Source organism: Phaseolus vulgaris, chromosome 9, assembly GCF_051622355.1.
Source record: "Phaseolus vulgaris cultivar YP4 chromosome 9, ASM5162235v1, whole genome shotgun sequence".
Lineage (NCBI taxonomy): Eukaryota > Viridiplantae > Streptophyta > Magnoliopsida > Fabales > Fabaceae > Phaseolus > Phaseolus vulgaris.
Genome location: NC_143506.1, coordinates 27,723,806 through 27,737,980, shown reverse-complemented (window position 1 = coordinate 27,737,980; position 14,175 = coordinate 27,723,806). Strand labels below are relative to the sequence as shown.

The following is a 14,175-nucleotide window of genomic DNA, read 5'->3' as shown; positions in this document are numbered from 1 at the left end:
AATTTGAAAATTGTTTATAAATAGGTTATAGGTATTAATAATACATATAAAAATAGCCACCAAAACTAATTTGGTTGTTGATTCTAAACTGTCATTATTTAGCGACCGGAATAGAATTGCTCCCTATAATTAAAAAAAAATATTTAGCTACCGAAATAAATTTGGTCACTATAGATCTCTAGTTTAGCCACCAAATTAACCATTGAAATAAATTTGGTAGTTATAGATCTCCAATTTAGTCGTTAAATTAACCACCACAATTTATTTATTTTTAATTAATTATTTAAACTTATTAGCGACAAAAAACGGTAGTCGTTATCACCTTTTACTTCACCGATCGATTTAGTATAAAAAATTGGTTGCTAATTCGATCTAAAAAATTGGTCGTTATCACCTTTTACTTTACTTTCATTTTAATTTGGTGTCTATTTCAGTTGCAAATGTACTTAGCGATTGACTGAAATACTTTTAACAAACGATTTAAGTGATCATTAAAGTGATTATTTTTCCAGTGATTTAAATTAGAAGTGTTATATATAATAAATATGTTAAACTTATTACCATATATATTATTATTTGTGAATATAGGGTTTGTGTTCTCCACTTTATTGAAGTTTTGTGTTTTAATTAAATTAACAGGATGATGACGAGGGTGTGAGGAGTGTGGATGATAACAACTTTATCTATGATAAACTTGTCTAATAATGATCCTCAGGTTGGTGATTTATTTACTTTTTAATTTTTTTTTACGAAGTTATCATGTCACTTTCAAAAGAAGTTTTTGCAACCAGTAGTAAAGTGTTAGTAAACTACAAATATCTACTAAGGTTCCAGTAATTATGTTTTTATCAAAATCTGATAAAGAAACTAGTTGAGAAGTGGTAAGTAAAAAGTAAAGCAGAATTCAATTTTTGCTTTAAAGCTTCTTGATTGATAAAAATAAGTCTTGTATGCTTCCTTTGTTTCCTATTTAGATATAGTATGTTTCTTACATAGAAAGTGAAGAAGACTTTTTCAATTTCTTCACCTTTGGAGACTTATTTTTCTTCACATATTACTATATCTAAATAGGAATCTTTCTTGCAATAAATAAATTAATTTCGTCTTATTATTATTTTTTTAAATATTTTAAAAAATTAAGATAAATTTATAAATTTACGTTTTATATCTGTTAATTTTTTTTTATTCTATCACATCACTCATAAATTTAAATAATTTTTTTTTATAAATTTATTCTAATATATTCCAATCCAAGTAATCTTATTTTCTTCGTATTTTTTTCTTAAAATTTTTTCTCCTTATCAATCTAAATCAGTGATCAATAATGTTTTAAATGAAGAAGTAAAAAATGGATAGTTATGTACAATATGTTTATGAAATTTTGAAATATCAATATTATATATATATATATATATGTGGTATTTATATTTTACAAATATATTTCAAAATTGTAAATATTTAAAAATAAAAAATTCACATTAATTTGTTTTTTTAATGTATTAAATAAATAACATACAAAACAGTTAAAGTTATAATAGATATATATCTATTTAATTAATTTTTTTAATTAATTAATTTATCATTATTTATCTTTTGAAAAATAAAAATTTAAGATAAAATTGACATATTTAAGTATATACTAAAAATTTTCCATTTTTAATTTTATTTCGAAAAACTAGTTCATCTTATTTTAAAAAAAAAATTAGATATACATTAATATACTATATGTTAACAGAATTTCTGTTTGAAAGTGATGTTTAAATAAAAAATAATTATTTAATTCAAAATTAATTTGTTAGAAAAATATTCTTTTATAATTATTGTATTTCATAAAACATATTTTAGAGAAATAAAATTTAAATTAATATAATTTTAAAACTATTTAAACTTTTTTGGGTGTATGTAGATTTTTTTCTACATAAATTATTTGAAATTTGATACATTATTAAAAACTATTTTTCATTTGTATATTTATTAGAATTTTGTTTTAAGAAAATAAATCTTATTAAATTTATTAAATAAATAAAATATAAAACAGTTAATTAAAATTCAACAATAATTATATGTGTAATATTTTAATTTATTACAATAATACTTGCAATCAAAATTCAAAAATAATAATAAAATAACAAAAATCCAAAATAATTTGATAAAATAAATATTAATATAAGAATAAAATAAAAAATAAAATCTAAACACAGTTTTTTTACAAAAGCTAATTAAATTTTTATTTTTTAATTAAAATAAGACTTTATTTTGGGATGATAAATTTGAAAAGTAGAATGTTTTATTTTTATATTTTATACAATATATTCAAATATAATATTTATTTTAAAAGTACATAACTAATATTTTATATATTTTTATGTTCATGCCTCAACTACTGCTAAATTACGTAAAAATATTAATAAATTGATTTAAATTTCCATTATTCTCATTAGACACAATTTCTTTAATCATCCTCTTATTTGTGTGAAAAAATTTCAAATTGTCTATTAATTATAAATATTTTAAACACCATCCTCTTAGTTTCACTTTGTATATAGTTATGGGAAAAAATAAAATAAAATATTTATCGAATTAGAAATATCTTAAATGGTATAATTTATAATATAGTTTGATTTGTGAAATTTATAAATCATAAATGTATTTTGGATTATAAAATCTAAATATATTTAAATTATACAATTTAAATATATTATAAATTGTATACTTTTATATAATTTATATAATTTATAACATACTTCTAAAATATATTTTACATAGTCCAGAAATTTAAAAATATATTTTTAGATCTATAATGTGTAATTCAAAAATCTATAACGCAATTCTATCTCCATAAATCTTTTTAAATTTAATTCAAATATAAATATTGAATATGATATAATACAATTACAATAAAAAAATATACAATCTAAATTTTGTCAACATCTCATAGAAGATCCAAACTATGAAATGAAGGAAGAAAGGACTTATATTTTTTTTATATCTAAAATAAGTATGTTTTAGGTTAAAAGTAAACTAACATCTAAATACATAAGAAAGTGAAAAGTTTAAGCCACACTTTTGACATATAACAACATTTTTAAAAAAATTGTCAATGTTAAATTATGTATTTTTATTTATTTTTCTTACATAATCATTCTAGCACAATCAAATCAAATATGTTTGAATTTATTTTTAAAAGAAAAATATTCTACACAACTATAATACTGTTAATATTGTCTTTGTGAAAAAAAATTAAATATAATAATGCTAATATTGTTTTTTTACAAAAATAATATATATATATATATATTTTTTTTTCTTTATCATTATATTTATATTTGATAATACATTGAAAATGAACTTAGTGTTTATAAAATTAATAAATAGAAAAGTAATGAAATAATAAAATTATATTTTTTTTAATAAAAAGAACAATAACAGATGTGTAGGTGTGAGTTTCACTATTCCATTCTACACATGTTATAATTATTTTTTTGTTTTATCTTCATATGAATGTGTATATACTTGTACCACGTCCGTGATTATTTCAAATTATTAATTGAACAGATTTTTATTAATTTTTTCATTAAGAATGAAATTGACATTTCTACCCATGGTGGGTTGAAAACTTGGGGTGCAGGAAGAAAGAAAGTGTGTATGGGTGAAGAAGTTGGGCCCAGTCCCATTTGTTAATTTCGCGAACCTCAAATAATAGATGGCAGGTAAAATTTAGGGTTTCTCATTTAAAAAGGCGAAACAAAGGGAGACAGAAGATCCAGGCGCAAGTGCGAGTAGAGGACAGCAGCGGAGAAGGAAAAACGGCACCGCCGTAGAAGACAACAGTCATGGTCCACGTTTCGTTTTACAGGAACTGTGAGTAGAGATGGATGAACACTCCCTCACAACGCCGTTTTATGATGTTCAACAACCGTAATAACGCCATTGATCTCTTTTGTTTTGTATGACAGATGGAAAGACGTTCAAGAAGCCGCGTCGTCCGTATGAGAAGGAGCGTCTGGACGCGGAGCTGAAGCTGGTGGGGGAGTACGGGCTGCGGTGCAAGAGGGAGCTCTGGAGGGTGCAGTACGCCCTTAGCCGCATCCGTAACAACGCGCGTAACCTCCTCACGCTCGACGAGAAGAACCCGCGCCGGATCTTTGAGGGCGAGGCTCTCCTCCGCCGCATGTTCCGCTACGGTCTCCTAGACGAGACCCAGAACAAACTCGATTACGTCCTCGCACTCACTGTCGAGAACTTCCTAGAGCGTCGCCTCCAGACCCTCGTCTTCAAGTCCGGCATGGCCAAGTCCATCCACCATGCCAGGGTTCTCATCAAGCAGAGGCACATCAGGTCCTTTTCCACTTCCAAATCCACTCTTTTTTCGTTGTTGCTCATTATCGGAAATTATGCAGTATTGAATTTAGGATTTTTCCCTGAGTTTGCGTTTTTTTAAAATTGTATGTTTTATTTCTGATTAGCACTAAAAATGCATATACCGGAAAACAAATGCAATGTTCTTGATATTTTTTTATAGTGTTTTACTTTCCTATTCTTGAAGAGGTTATATAGACAAGTAATTGCTTTAGTGTTTGTGAATTAGGTTATATTTGGATGTATTGAGTAATCATAAGCAAAATGAATTATTTTTCTTTTGTTAATTGAAATTAGCTTAATTCTCTGCAGAAATATATAGTTCATTGTACTTTTTTTTTCTTTTATAATTGCTTGTGAAGTAATATATGTAAATGGAACCAAGTTGTTTTCATGATTGAAGATGTAATAGGGTGAATTTATTTTATAAAGGTTGTAAGATCTTAATTTTAGTGTGAATATACTGTGAGCCGATTTGGGAAGTTCTCTCATACACTATCAAGTGTTACAAAATTCTTTTTCATGAGCTGAATGTTTTGCAAGAACTAATTGTTTGATATATTTGTTATTGATATATTGTTGGGAGAATGACCTTTTTATTGTGTCATTTGGGATCGGCAGGGTTGGTAGGCAAGTGGTGAACATCCCCTCTTTCTTGGTGAGGGTGGACTCACAGAAGCACATTGACTTTTCACTTACAAGTCCCCTTGGTGGAGGACGCCCTGGAAGAGTGAAGAGAAGGAACCAAAGGGCTGCTGCTAAGAAGGCAGCAGGTGGAGATGGAGATGAGGAAGATGAGGATTAGACTATTAATGATGTCTTTTTAGTGCATTTACACCTTCTGTTACCTTTTACTTTACGTGCATTAGATTATCGTTTTTGATTGTAATACATTTTCATCCTCGGTTCCATGTTTGGGAAAACATTTTGCTTGACATATTATGTTTTTTTCAACTTATATATTAAGATTTTCTTTTAAATAATTTTGATTTTAATTAATTCGTTTTCTGCCCTCAACTTCTAACGAACCTTGGTTTCTGAGCTTCATCTGCACTTAGTTTTTTAGAACATTACAGTTGAAGTGTGTTTGAATGGATTTCTCGGTTGAAATATGTAGTTATATTAATAAATAGGTCCTTAATTATAGAGCAGTCGATGTGAGTATTTTTCCTCTAATCTACAGCTAGTGATTGCTTTGTAGTGGATATCTCAAATCAAATGCTTACACTCTAGTAGAAGAGTAGTTGTGAATGAACATCAAAGAATTCATATACCTGAACTTGCTATAGCAAGAGCCAATTTATACTCAGTGCCATCCAAGAAGTTTTGTTTCGTTATAATAAGTAAAATGGTATATTAACAAAAACATCACACTTCACATTAGATCTCATAAGATCGATGCTCCCTAATCTCATTAGGCCAATTTCTAAGATGCAACTATCCAATAGATTATCTTTATGTAGACATGTACTTTATGTGGATCTTGTGGTTAGAGAGAAGTTAGAGACACTCCCAGTGCGCCCTTATAGAGTGAAGAGATAAAAATTTCTCTTATCACACGATTGAAAACCACGTGTTGTATCTTTTATTATATGAAACACTTGCAAGTATGTAAACTACCATTGTTTTCTCTTACTTTTTCCGGTTGTTTATAATGTGAACATAAATTATTGGATATGGAATTTCAAACAAAAATTAAGTTCCCTTAATGTAGTATATTGACTAACCTATCTTAAATTCCGAAAGATCCATCTTGCACAACTCCTTGCTTCATATTTTCTTTGAACAAATTAAAGCAAGGAGAAATTGAATTCACAAAAACAATAAACGTAAAGAACAAAAAACAAAGCATAACAAAAAAAAGAAGAAAAATTGAAATAAAAAATAATGCAATTGAGTAGAAAAGAAAAATCGAAATAAAAAACAATGCAATTGAGTTAAGGACTTAACGGAAACTTGAAAAATTGAAATTGAAAACTAATAATAATAAAAAATTGGAATTAAAATAACAGAAAAATGAAATTGTAATAGTAAAACGAAAAACAAAGCATGTATCAGACTATAAAAGTAGAATTATAATAGACAAAAACAATGAGAGAATGTAAAAATAATTAAAACTACAATTAGAACTTTAAAAACATGTAAAACATATGAATTTATAAATAAGAAGACTAACCATTAGATCTAATGGACAATCATCTACTAGACTGGTCTAATAATTGTATTAGTGTAAAACTCTCTGTCTAATTGAAATATAAAAGACAATAGTGTAAAAGTGCTGAAACAAAAATTGAAAAGAAACAAAAGAATTTCCTGAAGAACAAAATCTAAAAAAAACTTAAAATAGAAAATACTTAAATCGAAATTGCAATTAAAATTGGAATGTATACTTGTGAATATAGAAATTTAATATTTAAATTTAAGGGCACGACTATTAAAAATGTTGAAATGGTAAGAAAAATGCAAGAATTGCAGAAAACCAATGCTGGGAAGATTGTTAAGGTACAAGAGTTGGAGCAAAAGTTACTAAAGGATAAGGCAAAATCAAAGCTTGAACTTTTCGCCAAATCATTTGAGATTGCTCAAGGCCAAGGCAAAATCTCAGCATTGGAGGTCGAGGTAGAGCTTCTAAAAAGGGAGCCTTGAGAGTGCGAAGTAAGCTATAAATAAGCTGAAGGAGGTCAATGCTTGCATTATTCTTCTCGAGAAGGAAAAAATTGAGAAGAGAGTATCAGAGATAAAGGTTGAGAATGTCAAGCGGAAGCTAGCCTAGAAGGCTATATATGAAAGACTTTAAGAAGGTCATGTGCCAACACGTGCACTTCACTTAGACTCTGAATTCACTCCGACTCTCAATGTATATGTATTTAATTTAAATAAAGATTTCGTCAATAGTCAACTAGTCAATGACTAAATATATCGTAAACTTTTAAATTAATGAAATGAGTGTTCTATGCATCTTAAGTTTCAAATGTTAATAGTAAGGCCAAATTGCTTTAATTAAGTTAAAATCGAAAAAACTAACTTGACTACGTTACAAACTAAGTTCCGTTACAATTTTTGTTATTGTTCATTAGCACACAATGAATTAATTTGATTGAACATATTAACTAAATTAATTTGCTTCGATTAATTGTGTTTATGTTCGAAGGTGTTAACCGAATTACTTTCATCCGATTAATTGTATTTATTTTTTAACGTACTAATTGAATTGCTTTCATTCGATTAATTGTGTTCATTTATTAATGTGATAATCAAATTACTTTGATTCGATTGTGTTCCTTTTTGAAAAAGCTAACTTAATTACTTTTTCCACCAAATTGCTTGTAGCTTGGTCAAACCTTTCTCCTATATATTGAGGTGCTTGACTCATGAATTAGTAGATAAAATATATGAGTGTTATGTTGTCAAATTGTAAGCCTAACACTCTCTTGTAAAGCTTCTCTAGAATATATATCTTTTGGCGTCTTCTATCATTCTCAAGGTGATTTGGCTGAACCAATTTCTCTCCCCAAACCTCATGACAACTCCAAGGAATCCATGGCTCCAATGGAGCTCTCCTTGACTCATCACTTCCATTTGCTTCTGCCAACTCCAACCTATGTATAAGAAAATTCCAACTGGATGAAGAGGATGATGATCACACAATAATTTTTACACTGGTTCACTCTTTCACAAGAGGTACATCCAGTTTCCAAACCACACTAATTAAGATTTTACTAAATCACAAGATCTTTACAACACAAGACTCTCAAGAACACAAATCTCGAACCCTACAAGAGTGTTTTTCAACCATACAATACTTAACAAAAATTATAAATCCTATCCAATTTCACACAGAACTACAAAAAAGATTCAAATATGAAACAACTACACCTAAGTTTTGTTGAAGAATAAACAGGTTATGAAAAACTCAGAAAAAGCTTTTCGCTGCAGCAAAAGTGATCCAAGAGCTTTCAAGATTTTCTCTCACATGAAGTAGTAATTCTCTCTTATCAAATTTGAAAACTTCGAGTTCTATTGAAAACACAAAAAACATAGTTTTATCTAAAATTAAAATGGTTAGTTTTAACCAATTAAAAAATTGTTTCAACATGCATAAGACATCGTCTTTCTCACCAAGAACACTTTCTATCGATGTAGATAACAAAGAGAACAACATGCATGTCATTGGAAAGATAATGATAGTAAAATGTAGCTTCTTAATAAGTGTGTATCTATTACTAATTTCCGTACTTTTATTATTGGTTGAAAACAATTTTTCATCCCAATATTTATCACAATATTTTTTCTTAATGTAGTCCCCCATTGCCATTAAACCTTTCTTTTAATAGTGTTTTCAAATATTTTGTGAAATGATTTATTGAGATTGTTATTTTTGGGATTATGAAAGACTTAAGACCTGGCAGCGGAAAGAACATACCAAGTAGATATGTACCCGATTGGCTCAAATCACTATGGGATAGATTATTAAGGAGATGATGCATGTTGACGTAGATCCTCGTTCGGGTAAGCTGTTTGACCCATATGCTGCTGCTAAGTTTAGCATCTATTTGGGATTGATAACTCGACAAAATTTTTCTATTGTCATTCCATCATGGGATGAGGTTGAAGAGACAAAAAAGAACTTCACGTGCCAAGATATTAAGGTATTACAACATTTTATGTGAACACCTTATTAGTTATTTTTGTTATTATTTGACATTCTTAATTGAAAAAACGAGATGATCACTTATTCTTCCCAAATCTTGACGTATTTGATCTAGACAACAAATGTAAGGATAAAAATATGTCCCATAGGTTTTTCGTTTTGGTGAGCAAATTGCAAAAACTCATCAACTCCTTTTTCACACTCTCCACTACTATGATGTAGATTCATCCGACTTCGCTCCATGACTACACATGTTACAAACTCCATTATCATGAACCATGTAATATGAAATTCTGTCTTAATTGAAGGTAAGATCACACCCATTCGCTCTGAGTCACCATGGAACCTTCAACACACTTGTTGCGACCACTATTAGAGACAACAACACAAAACCACATTTTTTGTGAAGAAGAAAATGAGAAAGAAAAAGAAGCACACAAGATGTAAATATACAAAATCATATTTTAAATACGTAGTTACTAATGAAATAAAATTGAGTTCATTCAGTAAAATTTTAGCTGTTACTTAAACAAAATTTGGAGGGTCTTCCAATATCTCTTAGTTTATCTTATGCTTTCTTTCATTCTTCCATTGTATTTGAATTTTTTTATTATAAAAAAATCATTAAATAAATATAATTTTACATAAAAATAATTAATTACTATACTATTAATAAATTAAATATTATTTTAAAAATGTTATTAATATATAAATTTATTGTATAGAAAGTGATTTCACGACCCTCTCCAATCTTCAACTCTTCCCATGTTTTCGCAGAGAATAATTTATATAGTTAATGAAATTTATAAATTAATTTTTAAATTGACATGTAAATATTAATAACAAATTAAATATTAATTTAAAAATTATTTATCAATAATAAAAATTATTTTAAATATTAATAATTCTTTTAATTTTTAAAATAATATTTAATTTAATTAATATAATAATTAATTGTTTTTTATCTTTAAAATTAATTTTTATTTAATTTTCATGAATCATAATTTATGATTCATAAGGAAAAATAATTTATGTATAGAGAAACTTGATGGGACCATTAGTAAGTTAACTTGTATAAATTTCATTCCTAAGTGTTTTTTTTTTTTTTTGCATACTATTGGTACTTGTTGAAGATAACATAATTAAATGTATAATATGTTTTTCGATATCTCAATGGAAATAGGTACAAAAGACATTTTATTCATAGACATATGATTCAACAGGAAAGTTAAATACTGCTGCTTTAACAATAACTCTCAAACACAAATTATAAAACGAAACAAAAAGAAACTACATCACACTATAGTACTGCAACATATGACATGCATTAAAACAACTTGTAAACACAAAATGAAATAAAGTTGGGTAATCGTTGTTTAGAAATTGGAAATCGGTATTGGTTCGAGATGCAGAGGTTCTTTCCTACTGGTAGTGAGGCCATATTTCTCAGTCAGGTCAAGGTCTGAATCAGACTCACCACTTTTAGATAGCTTCCAATCGAAGTGACATAAAAGATTAGCAAGCACATATTCCACTGTTGCTAGCCCAAATGTCATAGCAGGGCATTTTCTCTTCCCAGAACCGAATGGGATAAACTGAAAGTCTCTACCATTGAAATTAAACTCACCCTTTTCAAATCTCTCTGGTAAAAATTCTTCAGGCTTTTCCCAAAATTCAGGGTCCCTCTGAATTGCCCATGCGTTGACAATCACCATTGTTTTCTCAGGAATATCATACCCTCCAAGTTTCACATTGGATGTTGTTTCTCTAGGGACCAAAAGTGGAGCAGGTGGGTGTAACCTCAGAGTCTCTTTGATTACACATTTTAAATACTTCATTTCATCGATATCATTGTCTTCTATCTTTGATTTATCCCTCGCAATTCTTCTTACCTCCTCCTGCACTTTCTTCATTGTGCCTGGATTTCTTATAAGCTCTGACATTGCCCATTCTAGTGTTGTTGAAGTTGTGTCACTTCCTCCCAAAACCATATCCTGAAATTATGGAAACAATAAATAGCCCATTTTTATGGCAATGCTTAAGGCCATGCTGCTTATGTTGTTTCAAGAAAAATGTGTTTCACTTATCACGTTTACTGTGTTTTTCTTTTTTCTTATTTCATTCCAAAACTCTTTCTGTGGTCACAAAAACATGCAGAGAGAAGAAAGAAGCATAGAAAGAAATACCATGATAAGGGCTTTTACGTCATCATATGTGAGCTCGAACTCTTGCCTATCACTGTCTTCAAGTTGAAGGAGAGTGTCAAGGAAGTCTTTCTTCTCAGGATCCACCTTTTCCATCTTACGCTCTTCAATTAGATGATCGAAGATAGCATTCAATGCTTCAAAAGTTGATTTATACTTTTTGGTTTGGCCACTCAGAACGTCAACCCAACTCAACAATGGAAATATGTCTCCGAAACTGAAATCTGAAATTTGAGTCATCGCTTTCCTTGCAAGCTCACCAAATCTGCAGTTTCCACCTTCACCATCGTATTTCCTTCCGAATATACACCTACACACTATGTTGTTTGGGGTCCTAACAAGCATCTCGCTGAGGTTCACAGAAGAACCACTGCCCGTGCATGCTTTACGTATGTTACTAACCAGTGCCTCCACTTCTTCTTCTTTTATGAACCGAACGGCTTTAACCCTTTCCGTGCTCAGCAATTCCACCACGCAGAGTTTCTTTTTCTGTCTCCATTCATCACCGTAGGATGAATACGCAACGTCTTTGCACCCGTAGAGCAAGATTCTCGGGGCTGTGAGATGTGGCCTACTCGCGAAAAATTCGTCTTGGATTCGCAAAACTTCTCTGGCTAAACCTACCGAGTTAACCACCAAAACGGGAAGCTGACCCAGCTTCAACAACAACAGAGGACCGTATTTTTGTGAGAGGGTTTGGAAAGAGCGATGGGGAAGTGTTCCTAACTGGTGGTAGTTTCCGATTATAGGTAGTTTTGGAGGGGATGGAGGTAGATTGTGTTTGGTTCTTCTTGTGAGCTTAAACACCAGAAACATGCTGATGAAGAAGGAAAACAGCAAGAAAAGGGTAGCATTTAGGTCTTGTGTCACTTGCTTCACGCACCTTGGTAGATTTAGAGCCATTCTTCCTTTCGTTAAATCACTTACTCATATTGATGCAGAACTATAGCACTATATATACCTACACTGAACATGTTTATTCATAACTTAAGTGGTTATCATCTTGATTACTGATTATTTTTATGAAAATATAGAAATGCTATTAAGATCTGTTTATATCTTTTAAATACTTGTATACTTATTTTATTATTGACTGAATTATGACTTATATATATGTGAATCTTATTTATATATACTAATCTATAGTTTTTAGTGAATTATTAAATGTGTTTAAAGAGAATGATTAAGTTATAACAGTGCTTCTCAACTATTCTATGTGTTTCGGTGCATCGGCAATGCCATGTTTTTTTTATGTAGTTTCCTTCCTTTTGTCTACTTATTCTAAAGCAACGTGCGTGCAGAGATGAAGCTGAAAAGGAGATTAGAACTGCGTTTGGCAGTACTCAAAAGAGGCATGATGAATGAAGTTTGTGATTATCTTTAGTGTTGAAACTTTGCCTCATCCAAGAACAATGATGATATTCATTCTCAGACCAAAAGAAAATGAACTGTACATCTTGAGTCGGCATATTTCTCATATCACAATTATCCTTCAATTTTTTTAATAGATATATATATATATATATATATATATATATATCTGAATTATTTTTGGATTTTTCTTTCAGTATTTTTATATCATATATTATGTTAATACACATGGTAATAGCTTAAGTCATAGTAAAGTTACATTATTGGTTGAAGTTTCATTGAAAAAGAGGTGCTTGTTATCAGCAACCTTAGAATTGACAGATAAAAATCATAAAAAAAAAGAATACTTCTCACACTACTTAAACATCCACATTATAACCTATTACTTTAAAAATTTTATAATATATATTAAAATTTTAAATTAAAAGTAAAAATATATATTATTAAAATGTTATATTTTAAATTATTAAATTGATTTTTTTATGCTTACAGCAGAATGGTAATCATACTCAATTACCAATCTCACACTATTTACAGGACACTTTTATTGATATCATCATTTTTTTCCTATATCAAAATTACAATTCTATAAATTATTATTTTATTATAATATTTTTTATTTATTATTTTAGTATAATATTTTATTATAAAAACGTGAATATAGGTGTCATCAAAAAATATTTTCCTGAGATGAATAGAAAAAATATTAATTTTTTTATTAGATGTTAGAAGGGTGTAGAAATATTGAAAGGTGTACTTGCCGACACATAAAGAGATTGGTTTAGAGCTGATTTAATTCTTTCGGTGTTATCGTGACAAAAGAGGGATATATATACTACAAGAACAAATTATATTAACGGGGAGTTTGTTTTTATATTATTTATGGCTAGAATTAATTTTTTTATTAAATAGTATTTTTTTCTGGTTAAATCACTTTTAAGAAAGAATTAAAATTGAGGTTTTTCTAAATATCAAGAAAAGCTTCTTAGAACCTCGTAAGAGAAGCTTTTCAGAACGTCGATTAAATATCATAAATTTAAGAATTTTCGTAAAATATTTTGTATTAAAATATTATAAATTTCAAAATCTCTGTTAAATATTATGGGTTTAAGAATCTCAATAAAATATCATGGGTTTTGAAATTTTCATAAAATGACTTGTCGTTTGAAATAACCTTCAATCCTGTTTTCTACCATCTTTAATGATCCTTCCGATTTCTCTATTCCACCGTAGACACACTATTCTCTGGCACAGGCTCAATGACAGTCCTAACAAGGACACTTATATGTCTATTATCTAAGGAGAAGAGACACTAAATAAGACATTGTCTTCTTCTTACTCCAATATTGCTTATTCCATCACCTTACTGTCCCAACTTGGGTCACAAACCATTGTTACCTAACTCGACAACAACTGGTGTTTATCATTGTTTTATATATACTAAATAATTGCATTATATATCATATGTGGGCTTCAAAGCCATGTGTGTTCTTGGCTAAAGATTGCAAAAACATATTGCGAGGAGGAATTAACTTTATAACTTCTCACTTTCACAATGAATTAATTATTAGATGCATTTTAAAATAAAGA

At 29.0% G+C, this 14,175-nt stretch overlaps 2 protein-coding genes across 2 annotated transcripts; one reads left to right on the top strand and one right to left on the bottom strand.

Annotated features, from left to right (window-relative positions):
• The first annotated feature begins 3,760 nt into the window (after positions 1-3,760).
• On the top strand, positions 3,761-5,342 carry LOC137821789 (small ribosomal subunit protein uS4y). Its single transcript, XM_068626542.2, has 3 exons — positions 3,761-3,861; positions 3,957-4,338; positions 4,981-5,342. Exons 1-3 carry the CDS (start codon positions 3,834-3,836, stop codon positions 5,162-5,164), a joined length of 594 nt encoding a protein of 197 aa, XP_068482643.1. The 5' UTR covers positions 3,761-3,833; the 3' UTR covers positions 5,165-5,342.
• A 4,848-nt stretch (positions 5,343-10,190) lies between these two features.
• LOC137822586 (phenylacetaldehyde oxime monooxygenase CYP71AN24) lies at positions 10,191-12,161 on the bottom strand. The gene is made up of 2 exons (XM_068627496.2): positions 11,197-12,161; positions 10,191-11,004 (listed from the first exon to the last, which is right to left on the bottom strand). Exons 1-2 carry the CDS (start codon positions 12,115-12,117, stop codon positions 10,387-10,389), a joined length of 1,539 nt encoding a protein of 512 aa, XP_068483597.1. The 5' UTR covers positions 12,118-12,161; the 3' UTR covers positions 10,191-10,386.
• Positions 12,162-14,175: the final 2,014 nt, after the last annotated feature.

Excerpts from the sequence above, each read along its gene's own strand:
- LOC137821789 (XM_068626542.2), top strand. The coding sequence starts at position 3,834 with ATGGTCCACGTTTCGTTTTACAGGAACT. Across the intron at positions 3,862-3,956 it reads CGTTTCGTTTTACAGGAACT|ATGGAAAGACGTTCAAGAAG; the intron begins GTGAGTAGAGAT and ends TTTGTATGACAG. Across the intron at positions 4,339-4,980 it reads ATCAAGCAGAGGCACATCAG|GGTTGGTAGGCAAGTGGTGA; the intron begins GTCCTTTTCCAC and ends TGGGATCGGCAG.
- LOC137822586 (XM_068627496.2), bottom strand. The coding sequence starts at position 12,117 with ATGGCTCTAAATCTACCAAGGTGCGTGAAGCAAGTGACACAAGACCTA. Across the intron at positions 11,005-11,196 it reads ACGTAAAAGCCCTTATCATG|GATATGGTTTTGGGAGGAAG; the intron begins GTATTTCTTTCT and ends CCATAATTTCAG.